General features: G+C 59.7%; 1 protein-coding gene across 4 annotated transcripts; it reads right to left on the reverse strand.

Moving 5' to 3' along the window:
- Positions 1-2263: 2263 nt before the first annotated feature.
- On the reverse strand, positions 2264-14950 carry ACHE (acetylcholinesterase (Yt blood group)). Of its 4 annotated transcripts, none has more exons than XM_087714346.1 (5): positions 14813-14950; positions 8594-8699; positions 5671-7196; positions 4854-5020; positions 2264-2958 (listed from the first exon to the last, which is right to left on the reverse strand). In XM_087714346.1, the coding sequence occupies exons 3-5, from the start codon at positions 7194-7196 to the stop codon at positions 2837-2839; spliced, it is 1815 nt and encodes a 604-aa protein (XP_087570472.1). In that variant the 5' UTR covers positions 8594-8699; positions 14813-14950; the 3' UTR covers positions 2264-2836. The 4 variants fall into 4 exon arrangements, with proteins under 4 accessions (XP_087570472.1, XP_087570471.1, XP_087570470.1 ...); XM_087714345.1 differs by lacking the exon at positions 14813-14950 and adding an exon at positions 12777-12914; XM_087714344.1 differs by lacking the exons at positions 8594-8699; positions 14813-14950 and adding an exon at positions 12777-12868.
- Positions 14951-22577: the final 7627 nt, after the last annotated feature.

The raw sequence follows: 22577 nt of genomic DNA on the forward strand, positions 1-22577 counted from the left end.
AGCAGCCCGGGCCTGTGCAGGGCTCCCCCCGTGGCCCTGGACCCCCACGGCTCCCATCTGGGGAGGGCGCTGCGTGGCTGTTTTCTTAACATACAAGGCCACAGTGGTGTTGAAACGTCTCTGTGAGTGTGTTTGTGTGTGTGTGTGTGTGTGTGCCTGCGCACGCAGCCGTGTGCTAGCTCCCCTCACGAATCTGCCGATGTGAAATCAGAGCCTGGTTTACCAGCAGCAGCTCCTGCCATGCCTGGAACAGGCCACCCCACGGAAGGGAGCCCCCTCCCCCACACCGATCCCCTCCCCACACAAGCCCCATTCCTGGCCCTCTCCAGGCAGCAGGGAAGAGTTGGAGGGCAGCAAAGGTGGCTTGAGCCCCCATTTGCAGCAGCAGCAGCCCCGGGACAAGGGTGTCCTTCCACCTGGGGCTTGGCTGGGCGATACCAGGCTGCCCCTGAGGGTGGGGAGAGGCCCATGGCGAGCGTGTCTGGGCGCCTTTCTTTTCCCTCAGACCCACAGCTTCAGGGGCTCTATGGGAAGGACTGGGGGGGGGGAGGCAGGAAAGGCCAATCCTGTGGCAGGGGGGAAGCCCTAGGCCTAACCCCCCCCCCCGAGTTCCTTGGTGACCCCTATCTGCACAACTCACAGGAAAGCCCCCCCCCATCCTCACCCCCAAGGCTGGTTTGAGGAAGTGCCTGTCCATGGCCTCCCCTATCCCGTCAGGCCTGGGGCTAAGACTGTAACCCACCCGAATGGTATGAATGTTGTGTTTTTTAATGATGTATTGTCTTATATGTAGTTTGTCTCCCCCCTCCCCTTTTGGTTGTGAGCCGCCCTGAGTCCCCCCAGGGAAAACGGCAGCATACAAATAAGCTTCAAATAAATAAAAAAATCAAATCCCCTGCTGCTGCCTCCTCCCATCTAGCCCAACTCCTGGACCCCCCCTCCCCCCTCTGTGGGTGAAGAGAGAAGGGGGCTTCCACTTTAATACACAGATGCCAAAATGTGGGGGGGGGAGCAGGGGGCTCTGGCTATGCCAAGAGACAAAGCAGTTCTTTGAACATGCACAAAATACATATGAAAGAAAAATAATCCTGCAAATCCCCCCCCCCCCCCAAATCCCCCAGTTAACCAGCAATCTGATTCCCAGGTGGAAGGAGAGATTCTGGCCCTTTTGCAGCAGTGACGCAATCAGCCTCTTGTGCCTTTGTGATGTGCAGGTTCAGCACCAGGACTTAGGGCTCCCCCCTCCCCACTTTCTTTCTACAACTCTCTTAAAGCCTCCCCAATCTCCCCAATCAGCCCTTCCCCAGAGAAGGAACCTTTCAAGTGACCGAAGGGGAGTGGGGGGGGGGGCTTCAGCAGGGCAGGGACTTTCCAGGGAATTCCTCCTTTCCCACAGGGGGCCCTCCTGGTGACCTGACCCTGGCAGAGACTGAGAAGTGCTTCCCCCCCCCCCCACCACCACCAGTGCTAGGCAGATCAGCCCCCACCCCCGGCCCCCATTTGAGCCGCAGTGGTGAATGAGCACTGGCGAAGCCAGCTTGAGTCAGGAAGGCCAGCCTTCACCCTCCAGCCAAGGGGCGCTTGGGGATGCCAGGAAGCGTGGCTGGCACTTGGCAGGTCCCGGAAAGCCCCCGAGTTCCTCAGCTCTTCCAGCTCCTCCCTGGCGCCTGGCCTTTCTCCCTCCCCCTCCCCCTTTTCGCGAGAGGCTGCGGATGTTGATGGACGGGGCGCACACGAAGCTCCCCCAGCCCAGCTTCGCAGAGGCCAAGACTTCGGGCTTCCCGGAGAAGAGGGCAGGGGCGAGAGGAGGGGGGAGCCGACCCCACCCCTTTGTCGGCCCCCTTTCAGAGGTCTCCCCGCCTCCAGGCCGGCTCAGCGCAAGCGCAACCTCCCATCCAGCATCCGGGCAGCGCAAGAGGTCACATTGGGCGCGTCGCCTGCCGGCAGCCCCACATACAGCTGCTCCGGAGAGCCGCAGGAGGAGGAAGGGGAGACGCACCGAAGACTCCGCCTCTTGGCCCCGCAGAAAAGCAGGCGCCGCCGGAGCCCCGAGGACTTCCTGCCACCCCTCCCCGCGGGTTTAGAGCAGGATTCCTAGCAAACCCGGCGGAGGGAGTCAATCTTCTCCCCCCGCCCCGCGCCCTCCACCGGTCACCGCACGTAGCGAAGGGTGCGCCGGCCCCGGACTCCAGCCCCGCGCCCCGTCGGTTTGCCCCCGAGCCGCTTCCCCTTCCCTTCGGCCCAGCCAGGCAGAGACCAGCGCTCGGGATCCATCACTTTATTGGGGTTAAACACAGATGAGAGCTCCGCGCGCTGCGGTCAGGCATGCGGGAGGCAGGCGGGTGGGCGGGCGGGTCCCGAGGCCCGGAGTCCGCGGGAGGGGGGGCTGCGGTCAGCCCTGGGCGGAACGCCGTCTGCGACGGGCGGGGGAGGGATCGACTGGAAGAAAGCAGAAGGAGGGGGGTCGCCTGTGGCAGCACGTGCTGCAGCTCTGCTTCTATATACAGTTCAAATATAGATGTATGTATGTATGTATATATATATATATATAGCTATATATTTACCACATTTCCCCTTTAAATAAATATTATGTACAAATCCCTGCTGGGGGGGCAGGCTCAGGGCACACGGTGGGGAGGGCTGGGGGGGGGGCAGTCGAGACCAGCGGGTGGTCTCCCCAAGGAGCAGTAGATCAACTTGCTGCTGTGGGAGGGTGGGTGGGTGGGTGGGGGCTGGCCCTGGGCTCCTTCGGGCGCTTTGGACCAAGAGACAAACCGGCTCCTTGTCAGAGAAGTTGGGGGGGGGCCGCCGGGGGGGGCGATGTCAGCTCCTCCCATCACAGCTCCGAGCAGCGGTCCTGCTTGTTGTAGTGGTCGAACTGGCTCTTCCAGTGCATCATGTAGGCGCTCCAGAGGTGGAACTCCAGCTTCCACTGCCGCTCGGCCTCCTCAATGTTGTCTGGGGGGAGGGGGAGGGGGGGCCAGCAGAGAGAAAAGGGGGAGGGGGAAACAACAACATCCAGGGACATGGGGGGCGGGGAGAGAGGGGTTAAGGGAAGGCCATCCAGTGAGGACGGGGGTCTCGGGGGGGGGCAGGCTGGGAGAGTTTTCTCTGGCTGCTTCTTGGCAATGGGGGGGCCTGCGCAGGGCTTGAGGGGCATTCAGGGGGTCCCCTCCCTGCCCCCTGTGCCAGGGCCGGGTGGTGGGAGGGCTGCTTCCAGCAGGGATGGCTCTGGAGGGGCAATTTCTCTTTTGGAGGAGGAAATGGGGGGGGGAGGTTGGGCCTGGGGGCTAAGCTACCCGTCCTTGTTTTCTGCTCCAGGGAAGCTCCAGGAATGCAAGGGGGGGAGGGCTCAGGGTGCAACCTCTGGAAGGGGCAGAGGTGAATTTTGGACGCAAAGATCCTCCTGAAGCCCCCTCCCCTTTTTTGCCCTCTGCTAGCAGCCCCCTTCCAGCCCAGGAGCAGTTTTCTCCTTCCCTGGCCCAGCCGCTGCCTGCTTCACCCAGCCCAGCTAGGAAAGGACTTGCTAGTCAGCAATTGGCTGCACTTCAGTTCCGTTCCGTTCCGCAGCCACCCGGCCTGAACCGTCTGATGCCGTCTTGCCCTGGGCCCCATGACTGCTTGCCCTCCAAAATGCCTGGGCAGCTGAGGGTGCTCCCTGCTGGGCCCAATGCAGCCGGCAGGGGGCAGCCTCTCTTCTTCTGTTTCCCAGCTGGGGATCCAGCCCCTTCCCCCCTCGCCCCTATCCGCCGTTGCCTGCAAGACAGGCAGGGCTCTCCCCTTAGCCCCCTGGGGAGGGAGGGAGGGAGGGAGGGGGCGCAGGGCCTGCTGGAACCTTGCCATCCTCAGGAGCCGGAGGAACATAGCTCAGCGTGTGGGGTGGCCTTGGGTGTGGATTCTGCACCCCCTCTTTGTCCTCTCCATCCCACCCCCCTCGCTGCCCAGTGTCCCCCCCGCCAGGTCCTAGCCTGGCCTGAAAGAAGCATCCGGAGCAGGCTGTCCCCACTGCCCAGAAGCTGCCCCCTTCCTCCTGTGCTCACTTGTCTGGCTCGGAGACCCCCCCCCCATCTCGGCTACCACGAAGGCCCCTCGGGAGGCCCTGGCTAAATCTGGAAAGGCCGCTCTCTGGTGCTTCGGAAAGGGAGAGCTCCCTAAAGACAGTCCTAGCGACTGATTTGTCTCAGGCTCTGGGAGGGGGGTGGGGTGCAAGTGCCAGGGGGCTTTTTCAGCTCTTTGGGGACTCGGGACCCCCTCTCTGCTCTCTCTGCAGAGCCCCTCCAGGAGCCCTGCCCACCGTCTGCCTGGCTTCCTCTCGCACAGGCGCCCTGCACAGGCTGTGGTGGGTTTCCCCCCCATGGGCTCCCTACGCGAGCAGCGCCACTCCCTGCCACCCACCCAGGCCTGGGGGGCATTCAGGACAAGAGCAGAGGAGCAAAGAGCCCCCCCCCGGTTGGGAACCCTTGTAAATGCTGGCAAAGACTGGAAGGGAGAAGAGAATGAAGCGTCCCAGGCAGGCCGGGGAGAGAGATGGGGAGGCGGGAGGCCCACCAGAGCAGCCCAAGGGGTGTTGGCCGAGTGAAGCCAGCAATGGCCTCTTCACCCAAGGCTGCAGAAGGGTGGGTGGGTGGGAGAGGTAGAGGACTGCAGCTTGAGGAGAGGGTCTGCTGGGCCGAGAGGGACAGAAGGCGTCTCGGCCTGCAGGAGGAGGGAGCTGGCAACTCTGGTAAAGCGGGAGGCCCCGGCTGAGAGGAAGGCGGGAGGCTAACTCTGCTTTGGAGCTGCTCTCCCCACCTTCAGCTAGTTCGGACGCGGCCTCCCCATCACCGCCCCCCCTCCGCCCCCCTGGGGCTCACCTGTCACGTTGAGCAGTTTGGGGAGGAAGTGGTTCCAGAAGGCGCAGATCTGGGCACGGAGGTTGCGCTGGGTGGCCAGCCGCTGGGTGTTCAGCTTGACGTACTGCTGCTGGGCGGTGGTGTAGGCGGGCCAGGCCCCGTCTTTATCGGTGGGGTCAGTGGGGCTCCTGTGTGGAGACGGAAAGGGGACCTGTTGTTGACAGAGGCCTCCCTCCTGCCCTTTGCCACTGGTGGGCGGTGGGACAGCCCGATCCTACTTTCCCCCCTCCCGGCCTGGCCCTTCTCCCCAGGCAAGAGGCTGCCAGGGTCTCTCATTCCCAAATCCAGTGCACCCAGGAACAACCCCCCCCCCGTCCTGCCCCCATTTCCATCTTCAATTTAGAGCCAGATGTCCGGCACAAGGCCTCCTGCCTGAGCAGGGGGCTGGACTAGAAGACCTTCAATGTCCCTTCCAGCTCTGGTATTCTGTACTCACGCAGATGTGCAGGGACCAGGCTTCCAATGAGGTCTCAACATTTAAAAGTATATTTTAAAAGTCCCCTTTTCTGGCGTGGCTGCTAAAGCTAGCAGAGCAACAGAAGGAGGGCCCCCCGAACTGACCCCTCGCCCTGCCCCTCATTTGAGTTTCAAGCCTGAAGATCTGCACAAGCCTCTTCTTGCCACCCAGATGTTCATTTCTACTTTGACAAACAGCTGTTTCCTGCACTTATAGTCTCCTACTTCCTGCCATGTCTGACCCCCCCCTTTTGACCCCTAGCCCCCCCCCTCTGCAGCGCCAGGACCCGCTGGCTGCCTCCCCACCCCGTTCCCCCGTTACCCTGTGCGGGCGAAGTTGGCCCAGTAACGCATCATCCTGCGGCTGAGCTCCTTCTCTTGGGCCGTGTAGTTCAGGGTGTCGTTGAGCGGCAGTCCAAAGACAAACTCGATCTCGTAGCCGTGGGGCACCCCCATCCAGGGGGGCCAGGCGAGGTTGGAGGCACGGTGGTCGAACAGGTAGGCGTACACCTTGTTGCCGCGCTTGGCGTAGCTGGTGGCAAAGTGCATGACTGGGCAGATGACGTTGTGGTCCCCCACGATGTCATCCATGGCATCCCGATTCTTCTCCCCGTTCTCTGCGTCCTGCCAGTCGGTGTACTGGAGCACGACGGCCTCCGTGGCGATGTCATTGCCGTGTGGCACGGCCATCCGCACCCCTTCCAGGAAGTCGGCTTGGTTGATGAGGCTGTCGTTGTCCTTGCTGAAGCCGGGCAGCCCGTAGATCAGGAAGTAGGAGCCCTCGTCCTTGACCACGCCCAGCAGCACCTGGGTCTGCTTGAAGTTGCCCGTGCTGAGCATGGCCTCGGGGGTGTCCGGGAAGAAGTCCCCGTCAATGACCGGCACGAAGGAGAAGCGGAAAGTGCTCTTGTAGGGCAGGACGGACCACTCCTCGTCAATCAGCTGCTGAGGGGTTTTGGAGCGCAAGCAATTGACCAGCTCGGAATCGTTGATGGAGTGGCAGCCCACCTGCTTCCCCAGAAGGGTTGCGCGGCGCCGACTTTCTGCAGGTGTGACGGTGGCCCACGGCGCATTGGGTGCCCCGCTCTGCAGAATGACCCGCTGGAAGAGGGCGCGGCTCTGGGCAGAGAGCAGGTGCATGCCCACGGAGGCGGCCCCGGCACTTTCCCCGAAGATGGTGACCGCGTTCGGATTGCCCCCAAAATGCTGGATGTTGTTCTGGATCCACTGCAAGGCCAAGCGCTGGTCCAGCAGCCCCATGTTCCCCGGTGCCTCCTGACTCCCCAAGAGGCCCAAAAAGCCGAAGGCTCCCACGCGGTAGCTGAGGGAGACCAGGATGACATTCTGCGTGTAGGCCAGGAGCCGGCCGTCGTAGACGTCCAGGGAGGCAGAGCCGCTGTAGAAGCCCCCTCCGTAGATCCAGACCAGGACCGAGGCGTCCCTGGGGCGGGGGGAGGGCACCCAGATGTTGAGGTACAGGCAGTCTTCGCTCATCCCCTGGTTGGGGTTCCACATCTCCGTGCCAGGGAATCCCGGGAAGCTGTTGTCCACCATCTGGTAGCAGGCGCGCTGGTAGGCGGTGGCATCCAGAACGTGCTGCCAGGGCTTGATGGGCTCAGGGCGCAGGAAGCGCATCCTGCCCACGGGAGGCTCCGCAAAGGGGATGCCCAGGAAGGCATAGACGTGGCCGTCCAGGACGGGCATCTGGATGCCACGCACCCAGCCTGTCTGGGTGTTGACTTTCAGCTCCTCTGCCTGGCCAGGCAAGACCGCGATGGAGGAGAGGACGCAAAGGAGGAACTGGAGCCGCCACGGCGCAGGCATCTTGCCAGGCTGGCAGGAGGGCATCTGCGGAGGAGGGGGGGGAAAAAGTCAGAACAGTATCTCCTCAGCCTGGCCCTCTGTGCCACCCGATAAAGACCCTTCCATGGCCTATCAGCTCAGCCCAAGGCAGCGGCTCAGCTCCTCAGGCGAGAGATAGCAGCGGCTGTGGGAGGAGCCAGGAGCGGCCTCCCCTCCCCCCCACCTCAGAAGAGGGTCTGACTGTTAAGGGGGAGGCCCTGACACCCCCCCCCCGGCTGCTGAGAGCATCAGAAAGCCGCTTTCCCAAAAGAAACACTAAACGCCCCCCCTACCTCCCCAGAGGGCTCACTGTGGGGGTCTGCTTCATTGGCCCCCTGCCCACCCACCCACCTCCAGCCTTTGTCCATGTGTGTGTGTGGGGGGGGTGCTTTTTCTTCTCTTTCTCTTCAAGCAGGGAGGGGTGATAAGCCAGCCCCGATGGATTGAGCCGTGGCAATTTTGTGTATCGACAAACTATTTATTGTGCATATATGGAAGTATTGTGATTTAGCAGGTAGGAAAAGGGCCTTTCCCCCCTTCTGGGTCTGGAGCTGAACTGCTCGCTTGGCAGAAACGGCACCGGCTTCAGCAGGCCCCCCCTGCCCCCCTCCTGCTCAGGAAGGCCCGGCCACGGAGGGGATGGGGGGCAGCCTGGGGCTCAGGGAGGGGGGAGGCTGGGGAGAGGGCCTGCTTGGAACTGGTTTCCATGGGGCCCATTTCCTTCCCCCCGTCTGGCCAGGCTCCTGGGGCCCACAGGCCAGGCCAAAGGCCCCGAGCTTTCTGGGGCAACGGGGGGGGGGCAGGCCAGGTATTCACTACCTGCATCTTCTTTCTATCGTCAGAAGAACTTTCCATCTGGCCCCCCTCCAACCTGGTTAATTGAGGCACAGCCCCCCCCCTGACTGGATTGGAGGCCCCTATTTGCTGGGGGGGGGGAAGGATGCTCCTCCTTCCTTGTGTCCCATGAGCCTCTGCTTCCCTGGGGGAGCCCAGCAAGGCTCTGCTGCGTCACCTGAACCCCTTTCCTTTACCAGCAGGCTGCAGAGGGGGAGGCTTGGACCCCGTCCCCCACGGGGGGGGGGGCGTTGGGTGCTGCCAGGCTTTGGCTGTGGCAATGGAGGGTCCCCCCTTTCATTTGTGCAGCCTTTTTGGTTGGCAGGCTGGCTGGGCAGGGCAGAGGGTGCCTCCTCAGAGGGACGAGTGTGACCATCGGCTGTTCTGCAAGGCTGCTTCAGAATGTCAGCCCTCCACCCCTCTGGCCATTCCCCCCCCCCCGGCCCCCTGGCTCAGCAGGCTGGGTTTCTCAGGGATCTCGGGGGGAGGGAGGGAGGGAGGGGGGGAGGTGTCTCTGGACCCCAGGAGAATAAAGCAGGGGTGCTGCAGTCCTTGTGCGCTCAGCCTACCACAAATGATCCTGTCCGTAGTTTGGAGATGGGCGGCTGTCACAGGGGGTCCCCTCCACGTGTTCCTCCACAGGCCTCTCCCGCTCTGTCCTCTGCAGCCGGAGCACTGAAAGAGGGGCATGTAAACCAATTGGCGTCCCCACCGCCTCCCCCAAGGGTTGCTTGCAAAGAAAATACTCTACACCGGTTGAGATTTGGCCCGCTTTTGTCATCTTTTGGAGCCCCGGATGAAAAGGGCCACCTGGCGGGGCCCAAGCCTGCCGTGGGGAGGGGCTTCTCTGCGGAGGGCCTGGCCGCATCCCTGCACAGTCAGGTGACGCAGAACAATGGGGTGAGGGTGGGGGGGCTTTAGGGCTGCTGCTTGACACGCCCCCCTGCAAGGATCAGGCAAAGGGGCCCCCAAAGGAGGGCGCAGAAGGATTGGTCAAAATATGCGCTGGGGGGAGAGGGGGGGGACAGAATTCTGGCATGCAATAGGAGGTGGGGAAGATCCAGCCAGCGCTTGGGACCAACCGTCTTCAAAGGAGGAGATGTTGTAGCCTAAGTGTAGGCATGCATAGCTATGCTGGAACACGTATACAACAGCAGTAAATCATTTACCATAAGACCAGAGGTCACAACCTGTTAACTCTCAGCACTAAGTAGGGGTCGAAAGTTGGCATGCTGACTCTGCAGTATCAACTAGGGGTCGGAAGTTTGCATGCTAGTAAAAGATTTATTTGCTGACTGTGGGCATTCTCTAGGTTCAGAGGTCTACATGGAAGTGAATGAGTTACCATATACCATAGACTTGTACAACCGTGATTGGTCCACATAGACCATGGGACTCCACCCTTTCCTTGTGTATGCTCAATAAAAGAGTCATCCAGAATATGCTCTGGGTCGTCTCATCCCGAGAGAAGACTCATGTCTGTGTCTTCCTTCATCATTGGCCTCGTGGGCGACCCGCGGAGAAATCGCATCTGGTGACCCCGACGTGATCTGTGTTGCCCACCTCATCTCACCCCCAGGCTGGGAGAAGCCTTGCACCCAGGGACGGCCCTGGGCGAACGGAGCACCCTCTCATTTCGTGAGTATGGGGTAGGGTTTCTCGAAGGAACAGGTAGCGCACCTTCATGAACTTCGGGATATCTGTAAATCTTCTAGTGTAATTATTCAAGCGATGGGCAAGTCGCTTCCCATTCCCCCCAAAAGCATTTAATTGACTTATTGACTTATGTCAAAAATCATTGTCCAATCTACCCGGAAAAAGGGGTCTTTAAAGCTCTCCTTATGGATAAAATTGGGCGCCTACTTCCATGAGGAACCCCGAGCCCCTCCGGGCGTTTTAACAACTAAGAAAATTGAAGATTTAAAGGGACAGAACCTCCCCCAGGCCTGGAAGTGTTGTTTCATGGTATGTGTGCATGTGTGTGTGTAATCATTTTCAGACCTGGAGGGAAGTTGAGATCTCTTAATAATAGAAAATGGAGCTCATTGGCTTATGTAGAGCTCCCTGAAATAATTGTAATAATTGCTTTGTATGAAAGAAGAATGAAATGGGATCTTTTTGTATGTGAAATTGATTTACACAAGCAGTCTGATTGCAGTGCAAAGGTGAATTAGTGAGTTGTTATGAATGTACTGATTCCCTTTTGCTTAAAGAAACGGAGGAAATTTGTTGAGAGAATGCAGAGTGGAAAAAAGGAGGGATTGTAGGAAGTTAACACCCAGCCCTCTCCCAGAAAATGTAATATCCTAGGAAATGTTTTAAAAGGCAGAATAAGCTGTCTGCAGCTTCCTGCTCATTTCCCCTCTTTGTCAATGGATCATTAAACCATGAGCTAATCCATTTTAAATTGGTTGTTAACTTAAGGATTTTTCTTTCCTTTAAAGAGCAGGCATGAGCTCTGATGGCAGTACGAATGTCTGTGTCCCCAATGCCCCAGAAAGTGATGACCGAAGAGATCCAAAGACCTGTGATTGCCTGCGTGAACCCCCCCCCTTTTTCCCCCTCTGGGTCATTCTTTGGAGGGAAGCAGGAAAGGTGGGGAGATACTCTATTGTCTCTCTCAATGCTTTTTCATCAGAAGAATCAAATCTCCCTGATCTGACCAACTTTAATCTTTTGTCAAACACATGTGCATTCCACTCACGTGTTTTGAAGAAAAAACAAAAGGAAGGGGAGTATGTGGGAAATTTAATCTGACAAATTGCTGACTTCAAATTGATGAAACTGGCAAGGTAGTGGCCGATCTCACCGCGGACTTGCGGAAATTGGTTCCCGTACCCGTGCAAAAGTGGACAGGATTAATGGATGATGCAGGCTTCCTGGGAGGGATTTTTCGCAATTGGAAACAAGCCGCCTTCATGGCAGGCCTGGCGCTCCTAGGGTTCCTCCTTTTGCCCTGCTTAATCCCAGTGATCCGAAGCATCATCCAGTCCACAGTAGAAAGTATGACACAGGGCAAAAACATTAACACAGCAACCTTTGATTCGCAACACAAAGCCCTGCTGACAGCCTTCTCCGATGAAGGACCAGAGAAAGACGATACTCCTTTCTGACTCCTCAAAATTTAAAACAAAGGAGGAGATGTTGTAGCATAAGTGTAGGCATGCATAGCTATGCTGGAACACGTATACAACACCAGTAATCATTTACCATAAGACCAGAGGTCACAACCTGCTAACTCTCAGCACTAAGTAGGGGTCGAAAGTTGGCATGCTGACTCTGCAGTATCAACTAGGGGTCGGAAGTTTGCATGCTAGTAAAAGATTTATTTGCTGACTGTGGGCATTCTCTAGGTTCAGGGGTCTACATGGAAGTGAATGAGTTACCATATACCATAGACTTGTACAACCATGATTGGTCCACATAGACCATGTGACTCCACCCTTTCCTTGTGTATGCTCAATAAAAGAGTCATCCAGACTATGCTCTGGTTCGTCTCATCCCGAGAGAGGACTCGTGTCTGTGTCTTCCTTCATCATTGGCCTCATGGGCGACCCGCAGAGAAATCGCAAAAGGTACCCAGGTAGAGCTCTGCGCTGCATGGGTTCAAGGGGGCCCTGCTGGGGACGATGGGGACTGGATTCCTGCGTGGATCTGGGTTGAACCAGGTGGCCTGAAGGGGGTCTGTGGAAGCCGAGACATCTGAAGAAAGAACTCTGTTGCTTCCAGATTCTCCCCCCAGGGCTTCTCATTGGGGGCAGCTGCTGGTGGGAGGGATAAACGGCAGGAGGGCTGGGGAAGGACAGGGGACCTCCGAGCAGGGGAATTTGGACACCCCATTTCCATTCCAGGCCAGTTGCCCAGCAGCTGTTCGGCTATTTAAAGAACTCAGGTCAGAAATAAACCGGCAGAGTCTTCCTATGCCAGCGTGAGAGCGCCAGCAAGCAAGACAAAACAATTGTGTGTGTGTGTGTGTGTGTGTGTGTCTGTCTCTGGGTGTGCTGGAAAGTTTGCAGTGGGCTCCCAGCGTGTGGAAGGGAAGCAGCCCCTCTTGGCCTGGCACAGCCTTGAAAGGGAGAACGTCAGGGGCCCCACTTGAGGCCTCGGGCGTCTCTGCCCAGGCTGTGGGGGGTAGGGGGGTGTCTAAGCAGTGGCTTCTCAGGCAGGGGTGGGGGCTGGGGGAGCAGCTGTTGCTTCCTCCCCAGCCAGGCCGGGGGAAGGGAAAAGGCTCCCCTGTCATCGCTCTCATCACCGACCTGTCAGAGGAGCCTCCATCCGGAACTCATCCGTCCGGCAGGGGATCAGCAGCTGAAAACTGAGCCAGCCTCGGCAGCCAGGCCACCGGAGAGCGTTTGCCTTGTGGGCTGGGAACGCCACCTGTCCCTCCGCAAGGAAGCCGGGGGGGGGGGGGGACTGCCTTGCCCATTGCCGGCTTTGGCCCTTGGGAGCCTGGTGGTCTCTTGCCCCAAAGGGAGAACCTGGCTTTCCTGCCCCACAGGCAGTGGGTCTTTGGCCCTCTGCGCACTCCCCACCCCAAATTATGCAGCCTTGCTCGTGGCTCAGCCCCTTCCCTGCTGCCCACCCTTGATCCTGGGCGCCCAAAGTCCTTGGCGGAGGTTTGTGGGGCTGCAAAGTGGCACCCCTGCCCCATGGCCCAAGGCCTCCCTGGCTGCCCCCTAGTTGGTTGGTGATGAAGCCAGGAATCCCCCGTTGGCCTCACACGGGGAGCTGAAAAGGATGAGAGATGCCTACCATCCACAGGTGATGTGCCCACAGGTTGTGCCGCCTCTGCCAGTTGCGGGCAGCTCTCCTCGTTCCGGCCGTCTGCAGAATGGGAGCTCAGGGAAGGAGGGTGGGAGGGAAGCCTTCAGTGAGGGGGCAGACCCAGGGCTCCTGTGAAGCCCTTGGGTGACACATGGCAGCTGCAGCTTCAGCCACATCAGCAAACAAGGCCCCACCCAGTTAGGTAGGGCATGGTCTCCGGTCTCCGAGGCTTCCCTCTTCCTTCTCTTGGGTGGCTGCTGAGAGGAGCCCCCCCCCACCACCACTCAGAGAAGCTCACAAGGCACAGGTCTCACTTGCTTCCCCCCCCCCAGTCTTTGGGGGCAGAGGGCGTGTCCAGTGCACCCCCCCCATTCCCCCTTTGCAGAAGCTGGAGACGGGCCACCTGTGCTTGGGGCAAGCAGGTGAGGTTCCCCCCCCACCTCTCAGGTTTCCTATGGAAGGTGGCCGAAGCTCCCCAGGAAGAAGAGGGGCCACGATTGCCCACCTGCAGAGGAGAAAACTGCCCTCGCCTCCAGGGGGGAAATGAGGGAGGAGGAGGAGGAGGGGGCTTCAGTTCACCCAATGGAACAGGCAAGCACTGTCTGGGCCTTGTGGGTTTGTCTCTTTAAGGGCTGAGTGGGGAGCAATCCCATCCTGCAATTTGACCTAAGGACAACATCCTTAATGGCTGTGTGTGTGTGTGTGTTTGTGTGTGTAACTGCTTGACCTGGGAACAGCAGCCTGTTTAGAAGCTGCCAGCAATGCTGCTCAGGGAGCTGAGATGTGGGGGGGGGGGATTCTCCCAGTTGCCCCACAGGGCCAGGGGCAACCTTGGAGCCTCAGAGAAAAGTGCCCAACAGCCGGACAAGGCTTGCCAGCAGGTCGAGCTCGTGAAGGGAGACCACCAGGGCATCCCATTGCTCTGGGCTGGGCCATCCCCATAAAAGAAAGGAAGGCACGCAGGCCTCCATCCATGCCTGTTCTCCTGCAGCCCCCAAGCCCCACCTCGGCTCCCTTTCAGCCAGGGCCCCCCTTCCCTTGCAGTAGGAGAGGCAACCCCTCCCCCCCAGTAGACTTGCCATCCTTTGCTTGGCAAAACGGACTCACCTGGACCTGCAAGCATCAGAGAAGCCCCCCCCCCGACCCCCTTTTACCTTCCCCACATGCTCTCAGAGGGGGAGGCCTGGCAGGACGGGGGACTTGGCCGCTCGGGAGAGGGGGTGGGGATGCCTAGGAGACCCCCCCCTCAAGGCGCCGAGCAGTTGCACGTGTCCAGCGGGAGCATGCGTGGAAGGGCTGGGGGAGGGGGCCGGCTGGTCTCGGCGCTTCTGGAAGTCTCTCCCTCCCCTCGTCCGGCCGCAGGCGGTCCAGGTTTTTAATAGCCCTGCCATCCCCGGCTCCCCCTTCTCGGCTTCCTGCAGCTGCTCTGCTGGCCCCGGGGAGAGCTTCGCAGCGGTGAGGGCATAGAACCGAACCCCTCGCCCTCAGCACGCGAGCAGTGCGCGGCTAGACAGCTAGATGGCTGCCAGTCCCAGGGGTCCCGGCCAGCGCTCCCTTTGCGCCTCCCTCCCGCACGGGAGACCCCTCGGGGGGGGTCTCGGGTCTTCCTCCACCCCCCGGCTAGCTTTCCGACGACGCTGCGCCTCCTCCTCCCAGCCCTCCGGTTCGACTTGCTCCAGGGAAGGGATGGATGCAGGTGGAGGAATAACCAGGGGCGCCGGGGCGCTCTGCATGTTCCTAGAGGCTCAAAGCCAGAGGGAAGCCCAGGCCCCTCCTCTGTCGAACTCCGGGGGGAATCTCCGGGCGGGGGAGAGTCCAGGTTTCCTCGTAACTTTGGGGGAGAATCAAAGAAGCCGCTTCGCTCTCTGGTTGCGTGTGGGAGGGGAGACGGTTCCCGGACGGGGGGGGGGGTGTCCTGCTGTAGGAGGCGAGGCCCCTGGCAAACGCCCAGGGAAGGGCGGGGGGAGAGATGGGCCAGGATTAACGCGGGCGTTTCCCCCCACAGGCGCCCCCCACCCCGTTACCTTGGAGGAGGAGGAGGGCACCTCTGCTTCCGCCACTGCTGCGGGCTGGGCTGCGTCTGCGACGCCGGGCGGGCGGTGCCGGCGGTGGCAGCGGCGCCCCCCCAGCCCAGCCGGCCCAGCCCTGCCTCCCGCGGCCGCGGCCACGTCTCGCGAGCCTTGCCCCTTCCTCCGCCGGGGCGGGAGGGGGAGCAGAAGTCGGCCAGCCGTGGCCCTTAGCCAGCCGAGGGGCTGGTCTTTGCCGCTTCTTCCCGGGAGACAAGACCCCGCATCCCCGACGGTCGGCAGTGGCCGAGGGAGGGGTCCAGATTTGGGTCTCCTGGATGTAGACCTCCGTCCTCCTCATTCCCTCCCAGTTACCGTAAATTGGGGGGGGGGACACAAAGTGCATTTCTTTGTGTGTCCCCCCCCCCTCGCGCCCCGTCCTTCAGAAAGTCTACAGCGGCCTGCTCAGCTGCGGGACTCCATGATCGCTGAAAGAGCCGAAATGCGGACTTGCGTGGCGGCCTCGGTCCGGGGAATTCTGGGCAGTTGTGACTCCGCTTTCAAACATTCTCAACCCCCAGGATGCCCGCTCCGCCCCCTCCCCACCTTGCTGGGGGCGATCCCGAGGCCAAGGGCCACCCAGCACGTTTTGCGCGGTCCCTCGGCTCAGCTCCACGGGGGCCTCCCGTTGCCAATTGTGGCTCAGGACCGCCGTGGCAGGGGCAGCCCTGAGCCATCCGGCGGAGGCTCAGTCGCGAAACGAAGCGAATGGAAATGGGGCATCGGCGTTTCACTCCACCCCGCATTTCTAGCTTTTTGCACCCCAAAACCCGGAGTTCTTGGAAACCAGGGAATTGGGCCTCTCCCGCGTGTTTCAGAGCCCTGGCGGAAGAGATGGCGCGCTGCCTCTGAGCGCGTGCAGAGGGCTTCCAAGGCGGGCGGGGAGCCGGCGCTGGCCTTGGCTCTCGCTCCAGCACCTCCGCGGTGGACAGCTCTGCAGCCCAGCTGAAGGCTTGGCGCAGCTCCGCCTCCCCTGCGGGAGGAGTCCAGCCGCCGCCGAGGGAGAAGGAGGGTGGGCGAGGGGCCCAAGCGAGCCCTGGCCCGAGAGCGGCGAGCGCGTATTTCGGGAGGTGACGCCAAGAACCCGCCGGGTAGATCCGGTTACCCGGAAGAAAGGGACGGGGGGAGGGGTGGTCGCCGCGGGAAGAGCCTCCGAGCAGCCGCGCAAAGCGTGCACGGGCCGCGCGGCCCACCTGCCATCCCGGCGCTCGCCACGGGGAGGCGCCCGCGCCTGCTTTCCAGGTTCGGCCATCCTTCCGGGGAGACCCGCCTCTTATCCTGGGAGGGAGGGAGGGAGGGAGGGAGGGGGGGCTGGGCGGTCCTGACAGAGACCCTTCTCTGAGCGCGCAGCCCCTGAGGCGGGAGGGGCAGAGCACAAGCGGCGTGCGCCACAAGCGATCCTGCTCGCTAGCTCAAAGGGGGCCCCGCTGCTTCTCCAGGCAGCCCCCGCCCCCCCTCCCTCCAGCCGAAGCTCGCTCCTGGCCAGGCAGGCTCCCCGCAGCTGCCCAGAGGCTCGCTCTCCTCCTCGCAGCGCCGTGGAATCCTTGGGTGGCTCCCAGCTCCTCTGCAATACAGCCAGTCCTCGACTTAGCAACCGTTTGGTGACTGAAGTTACGACAGGACTGGGGAAAAAACACGACTTATGGCCATTTTTCACGTTGCTGCATCTCCACGGCCACGTGATCAAAATCCAGATGCTTGGCTACTGACTCCTATTTATGACGGTCACATGATCGCCTCCTGTGACCTTTTGACCAACAAAGTTTACAGATTGACTTAACGACTGTGTGACTCACTTAACAGCTGCAGTGATTCATTTGACAACTGTGGCAAGAAAGCTAGTAAAATGGGCTCGGCTGCTGCGATCCTAAGGCTGCCTGCTTCACTTTTGTGTGCTGCTGGGAAGAGGAAGAGGAGGAATAGTGGTGGTGGTGGTGGGAGGTTTGCAATCTGGGAAGGAAGGACGTGGATGCTACATGAACCCGGAACCCAGTCAAAGCAAGAGACTCCCACAGATGGCATCCCCCCCCACACACACACCCGCTTCCCTGGTGATCCCAGCTGAAGGAGATGAAGGCTGCCAGAGAGGCCCAAAGACTGGAGGAGGGGCTGCCGCCACCTATGAACCCCTCTCTGCTCACAGCTTTCTGGGGCTCCTGGTTAGAACCGAATCGCCGTGAAATATCCTGTCTGAAGGCCGTGATTTTCCTCAGATGAATAAACAGTAAATGATTCGACTTAGTAGATTCAACCTAGAAATAAGAATTTTCTGCCAACCCACCAATGGAACGGAAGTTGCCTTCATAAATTGTGGAAGCTTCCTCCCTGGAGGCTTTCGCGAAGAGGCTGGGCTGCCATTGGTCAGAAACGGTGTAGGCCGTAGGGCAGGGGTCCCCCAAACTTGGCAACTTTAAGACTTGTGGACTTCAGTTCCCAGAATTCTCCAGCCAGTGTACTCCACAAGTCTTAAAAGTTGCCAAGTTTGGGGGACCCCTGCCATAGGGTCCCCTGCCTAGGGAGATGGGCTGGACTAGATGACCTGCAAGGTCCCTTCCAACTCTGTTAATCTGTAAATAAACGAATATCGGTTATGGAAGAGCGGAGAGTCCGGGATTAAAAACAGCAGAAGCTGCAAAATCTCCATGGCGTTGGGTCAATCGGCCACCAAGCAGGATCAGCTGCCGTCTGGCCTGTTTTGACCGGGGCTTTTCTGAAGGGGGGGGGGGCGAGAGCAGCAAGAGAGAAGGACCCCACTGCCAGGACATAACCCCGGCCTTTTGGGGAAGAAGGGAAGCAGGGGCGTTTCCAGCTCCCTGGTCAGTTGTCCGTCCCCCCCTTGCAGCCCCCCCCCAACTCCCTGTAAACAGCGTTCTGCTCAGTCTGGGAAATTCCAGGGCCCCAGGCTGGCACCGTTACTCCCCCAGCAGGAGGCCTGTGAGACGGCTTGACAAGCCAGTCCAAGAAGAGGACTTAATGGTCACAGTGGGACACACTGCTGCCCGAAGCCCCCCTTTCTGTGGGCTGTGATCTCCCCGTCTTTAGCTTTGGTAGAAGCCCCCGGGGTGTAACCTGTGAGAGAGACCGTCTGCCCGTTCTTCACTTTCCTTTTCTGCCCTTCCCATCCGTGCCACCTGCAGAAACCACAATGACGCCAAAAAGAGAGTCACAAAGACCTCACCCTCCGTTTCTTGTGTACTTGGCACTGGGACCAGGACTTGGGTCACGGCATTTGCCCTTGTGACACACACTTTCTCCATGCTCTTCCTGCCCCGCCCCCCCCCGGCTCAAGCACACTTTGCTTCCTTTTTGTGTTTGTTGTGGCGTCTCCAGGCTGGGCCCATGGTCAGCAGCGTGGAATCCAGCCAAACCTGTTTGAAATTTTATCTTGGGTGGGACAGTTGACCAGGGTGCCTGATGGCAGGACTCTCCCTCACCCTCCTGACTAACCAAATAACAGAGTTGGAAGGGGCCTTGGAGGTCTTCTAGTCCATCCCCCTGCTCAAACAGTAAACCCTACACCAGTGTTTCTCAACCTTGGCCACTTGAAGATGTCCGGACTTCAACTCCCAGAATTCCCCAGCCAGCGAATGCTGGCTGGGGAATTCTGGGAGTTGAAGTCTGGACATCTTCAAGTGGCCAAGGTTGAGAAACACTGTCCTAACCACTGCTGGGGAATTCTGGGAGTTGAAGTCCGGACATCTTCAAGTGGCCAAGGTTGAGAAACACTGTCCTAGAGGATTTTAATGTATATAACGAGCCCCCCACCCCACCCCCCCTCCGTCCGTCTCGCGCACTGGAGTCATGTATTGGGCATTACTGTCAGATGGTCCTGTCCTCAAGTACCACTTTGCTGTTGTCTCCCCCTCCTCAAATCCCCTCTTTTATATCTACTATTTTAAACGCTTTGGAGGAATACTGATAGTAAAATTGCCCCCCCCCCACACTTTAAAAGGGGTGGGGGGCTCTCATATCCAGGATCGAAGGCGGCTTTGCAGGAGTTTTGCTCTGGGCCCAAGGAGAGCCAGCCCTCGGCCAGGGAGTTGAAGTCCGGACATCTTCAAGTGGCCAAGGTTGAGAAACACTGCCCTACACAGACTTCTGTTCCACTGGTTAATTGTTCCCACTATGAGGAAATTTCTCCTAGGTTCGTTTCCTTTGGTTTTTGTCTTGCCTTTGGGGGCTTTGGAGACCCCCCCCCCACTTTTTTCCCCTTTGTGGCAGCCCCACATCCCTCCCCCCACTCCCTCCCCATTTCTGCTTTGATTCTGGGTTCGGGTGTCTCCCCCTGTGGCCAAAGCGGGGGTTGGGTTGCCCCTCTGCTGTGGGTGGCTTCCGGGCAAGTAGCCTGAGGCCTCGGGTGTGGCACAGCCAAGGCAGCCCTTGGGGCTCTGCCAGGAGTCGGGTCTGCAGAGAGAAAATGGGAATTTTTTCACCCAGCCTAACCGGAGCCCCCAAAAGTCTCCTCTGGCCCATGGGAAAGTATCTCTTATTAGAAAAGTTTTTATTTTATTTTTCTCTTTCCAATTCATTCACAAATATGCATTCTTATAATTACTTTTAACATTTATCTATTCATCATTAATCTTTATCATTATTTTCTCACAAATAAAGAGAATACATTTTGGGTCACTTTCTTACCATCCTATACTTCCATCTTATTTTGCAACAACCTTTGCTCCTTCTCTCTTCTCATCCTCCCTTCTCTGCCTTCTTCTTTCCTCCTCTCCTTCCTCCTCTCCTTCCTCCCCTCTCTTTGCCCCCTCCTCCTCTCTTCTCCTCCTTCTTACCCTCTTAATTCCCCTCCCTTTCTCCCTCTGCTTCACCCTGACTTCCTTTCACAGGAAAGTATCTGAAGGTGCCCAGTGAAGCTCAGTATTAATGCACACAAAGTGGGGGGGGAGGGGCAGTGGGCATGTGGAGTCTCGGGGGCAAAAATCCAAAATGCAGGTGTGAAAAAATGGCTCTTGGGGAGAATCTGGTGGATGGGGGGGGCTAGATTGAATGCGGCAAACATCAGGCTGAAATGAAAATGTCTGGGTAGCAGTTTGGGGGTAAGCACAGCTGCAGTCCAGAGGGAGGCTCAGGGGGGCCACCAAACCCCCCTTTTAATGGTTCAGTCCTTCCTGATGAAGCAGACCCTCCAGTCGGGCCCCTCCCCTCCCCCTTTCTTTTGTCGCCCCCTCGGCTGACCCAGTCCAAACCGGTTCCCATCTCTTCGCCACAGAATACAGGGGTGGAGGGGGGCGCTGTAGAGGGCGGGGGATGCACCAGGCGGGGTTCCGGGGTCTCTCCCTGTGGAAGAAGGGGCTGGGGAGGGGGCAAGGCAGGGCTGCTCTACTTTGTAGCGCTTGGGGCTCGGCCGGCCAGGACCCCCCCCCCCCGCCTGTCACTTGGGAGCCTCCCGAGGCGGCCAAGAGGAGCGCGAAAGCAGCATCTCGGCGGCTCCCCTCGGGCGGCAGCGCGCAGGAGGACCCCTCCCCGCTCCGCTCCGCAGGCCTTTCGCCGCAAGAGCAGGCCGACTCACAGCGGCCTTGCCGGGGAATGTTGCGGGAGAGTCGCGAGTCCGGCACCCACGCGGGACAGCCTGGCCGCCCCGCCGTCCCCTCCGCTTCCGAGGTCCGTTGGGGGCGCCAGGCTGTCCCGTTGCACCTTCATGCCGGGCCCAGCAGCAAAGGCCGGGCGGGTTTCCCGCGGAAAAGGGGGGGCAGCGCTCCGCCATGAGCCCCCTCCTCCTCCTCCTCCTCCTCCGCGGCGGACCAGATGCCCTTCGCGGCGCAATCGGAGATGACTTGCGGGGGAGGGGGGCGAATGGAGCCGCGGGGCGGGCTGAAGCGGGCTGCTCCTGCCAGGTGCCCGGAGCTCCTAGGGTTTCTCTGCCTTTCCCCCCCCCCCCCCCCCAGAGCCGGCAAGGGGTTCCTATTTCTCCACAGCGAGAACCGTGAACCGGCGCAACGGCTGCCTCCAGAAATTGTGGATGCTCCATCCCTGGAAGAAGGGGTTGTCTGGAATGGCGCTGGAGCAGGGGTTGGACTAGAAGCCCTCCAAGGTCCCCTTCGGGCCCTAGGATTCTATGTTTCATCCTCACCGTCCTGGGGCTCCTCTTCAGGGGCCGATGGGAGCAGCTGGTGGGCATGGCTGGCTTTTCCTTTCGCCTTCCCTTCCCCTTTCTGAAGAAGACCCCCACCCCTTTCCAAGAGCCCCGCTCTCCTCTAAGCCCCACTCCCACCTCTTCCTTCCCTCTCTGCTTCTCCCAGGTTCCTGGGAGTGCCCAGCTGGGCTCACAGGTTTACCAGCAAATATTTGCCCAGTGTCCTTTGCTGAAGTTATTTACCTTGGGCGGGCAGGCTCATGCCACACGCCCGTCAGGGGCAACTGACCCTCTGCCTTTGCCCCGTGATTCCTTGGCCAAACCCACCTCTCCCCAGGCTGGCCCACTGTTGGCCAGGGTCCCCCCGTACAGCAGGGCTGGCATTGATGCTGCCCTCTGGGTGTGCCAAGCCCCGCCCCCACAGCACCAAAGGCTGGGGTGGCATTGCTGGGTGCCACCACTCCCTCTGGCAATCCTTGCTTGGCGCTCTGGGCTTCAATCCTGCCTGGGTGCTGAGCAGCAAGAAAGGCCGTGTTTGTTCCTTGTTCCTGGGTTGGGAAGCGCCTGGACCTGCCCTCCCCCTGTGGCCCCCTGTCTGGACGGACCAATGCCAGGAGAATGGGGGCGCATCCCGCAGCCTTTTGCTTCTGGGGGGCCCTGCTCCTGATCAGCACTGCAAGTAAGGATTTGGGGAAGAAGAGGGGAGGACTAGGCTGGTGGTTCTCCAGAGGAACTCCAGGGGTGGGTGGGTCGCTGCTGCCCCCTGCCCTGAAGAAGAGCCTCTCTGGGGACTGGCTGAGGGGCTTCGTGTGTCCCCCTCTTATTCCTAGGCTACATCAGGGAGGCCAGCTTCTCCCGCTGGCCCTGGAGGAGGACAGGCTCAAAGCCCAGCTGCCCGCAAGGATGGAGATGAAGAGAAATGAGGAGCTGCTCCTTTTCTCTGCTCACCTTCCTCTCCCCAAACATCCCGGGAGGGCTGGAGCCCCCAGTCAGGGTAGACAGTCTCTCCCCCCCGGAATTCAATGGGGAGCCCGGCTGGCGTGCTTGGGGGCAATCTGGCTCCCCACTGAGGCCCAGGGAAGGACCGGGTGCTCCACGCCCTTGCAGGGAAGGGATCTTTGGCAAAGGACCGGAAGGGAGCTGACCGCCTGGGAGGAAAAAGTCATTCAAAGCAGAGGCCCAAATCCAGGGCCTCCTTTGCTAACCCCAGAGGCAGCTCTGAGAACCTTTGACTTCTGATTCAAGGTTTTGGCTGGGAAACGTCTTCCCGACTCCTGAGGCTTTGCCCCCCGAGAGGACCGTGGCTCTCACCCAACAAGGGCTTCTGGGGGGCAGCTGCTGATTCCCTCCCTCTGCCGGGGGCTAGCCAGGTCTTTGGGACAGTCAGAAGGGGATTCCCTGCCTTGGGCAGACCCTTCCCCACCCTGACATTCCTGCCAAGGGCCCTGGCGACCCCTGGCACAGGGAACGGGCACCTGCAGGAAAGCCTCCCTCCCTGCCAGCGCTTGGCATCTCTTATTTAGAAACAGGAAAACTTACCCAGGAATCCACTGAGTTTTTGTATGTTTTGCTTTCTTTTTATTTGTTTACTATTTTTAATTATTATATTTATTTATATTTATTTTATTTTTTAAT

This window comes from Thamnophis sirtalis, unplaced genomic scaffold, assembly GCF_051295495.1.
Source record: "Thamnophis sirtalis isolate CommonGarterSnake01/CBP01778 unplaced genomic scaffold, rThaSir2_p1.2 scaffold_4, whole genome shotgun sequence".
NCBI lineage: Eukaryota > Metazoa > Chordata > Lepidosauria > Squamata > Natricidae > Thamnophis > Thamnophis sirtalis.

Excerpts from the sequence above, each read along its gene's own strand:
- ACHE (XM_087714344.1), bottom strand. Across the intron at positions 5,021-5,670 it reads GCCAACTTCGCCCGCACAGG|GAGCCCCACTGACCCCACCG; the intron begins GTAACGGGGGAA and ends GTCTCCACACAG. Across the intron at positions 2,959-4,853 it reads CAAACTGCTCAACGTGACAG|ACAACATTGAGGAGGCCGAG; the intron begins GTGAGCCCCAGG and ends CCCTCCCCCCAG.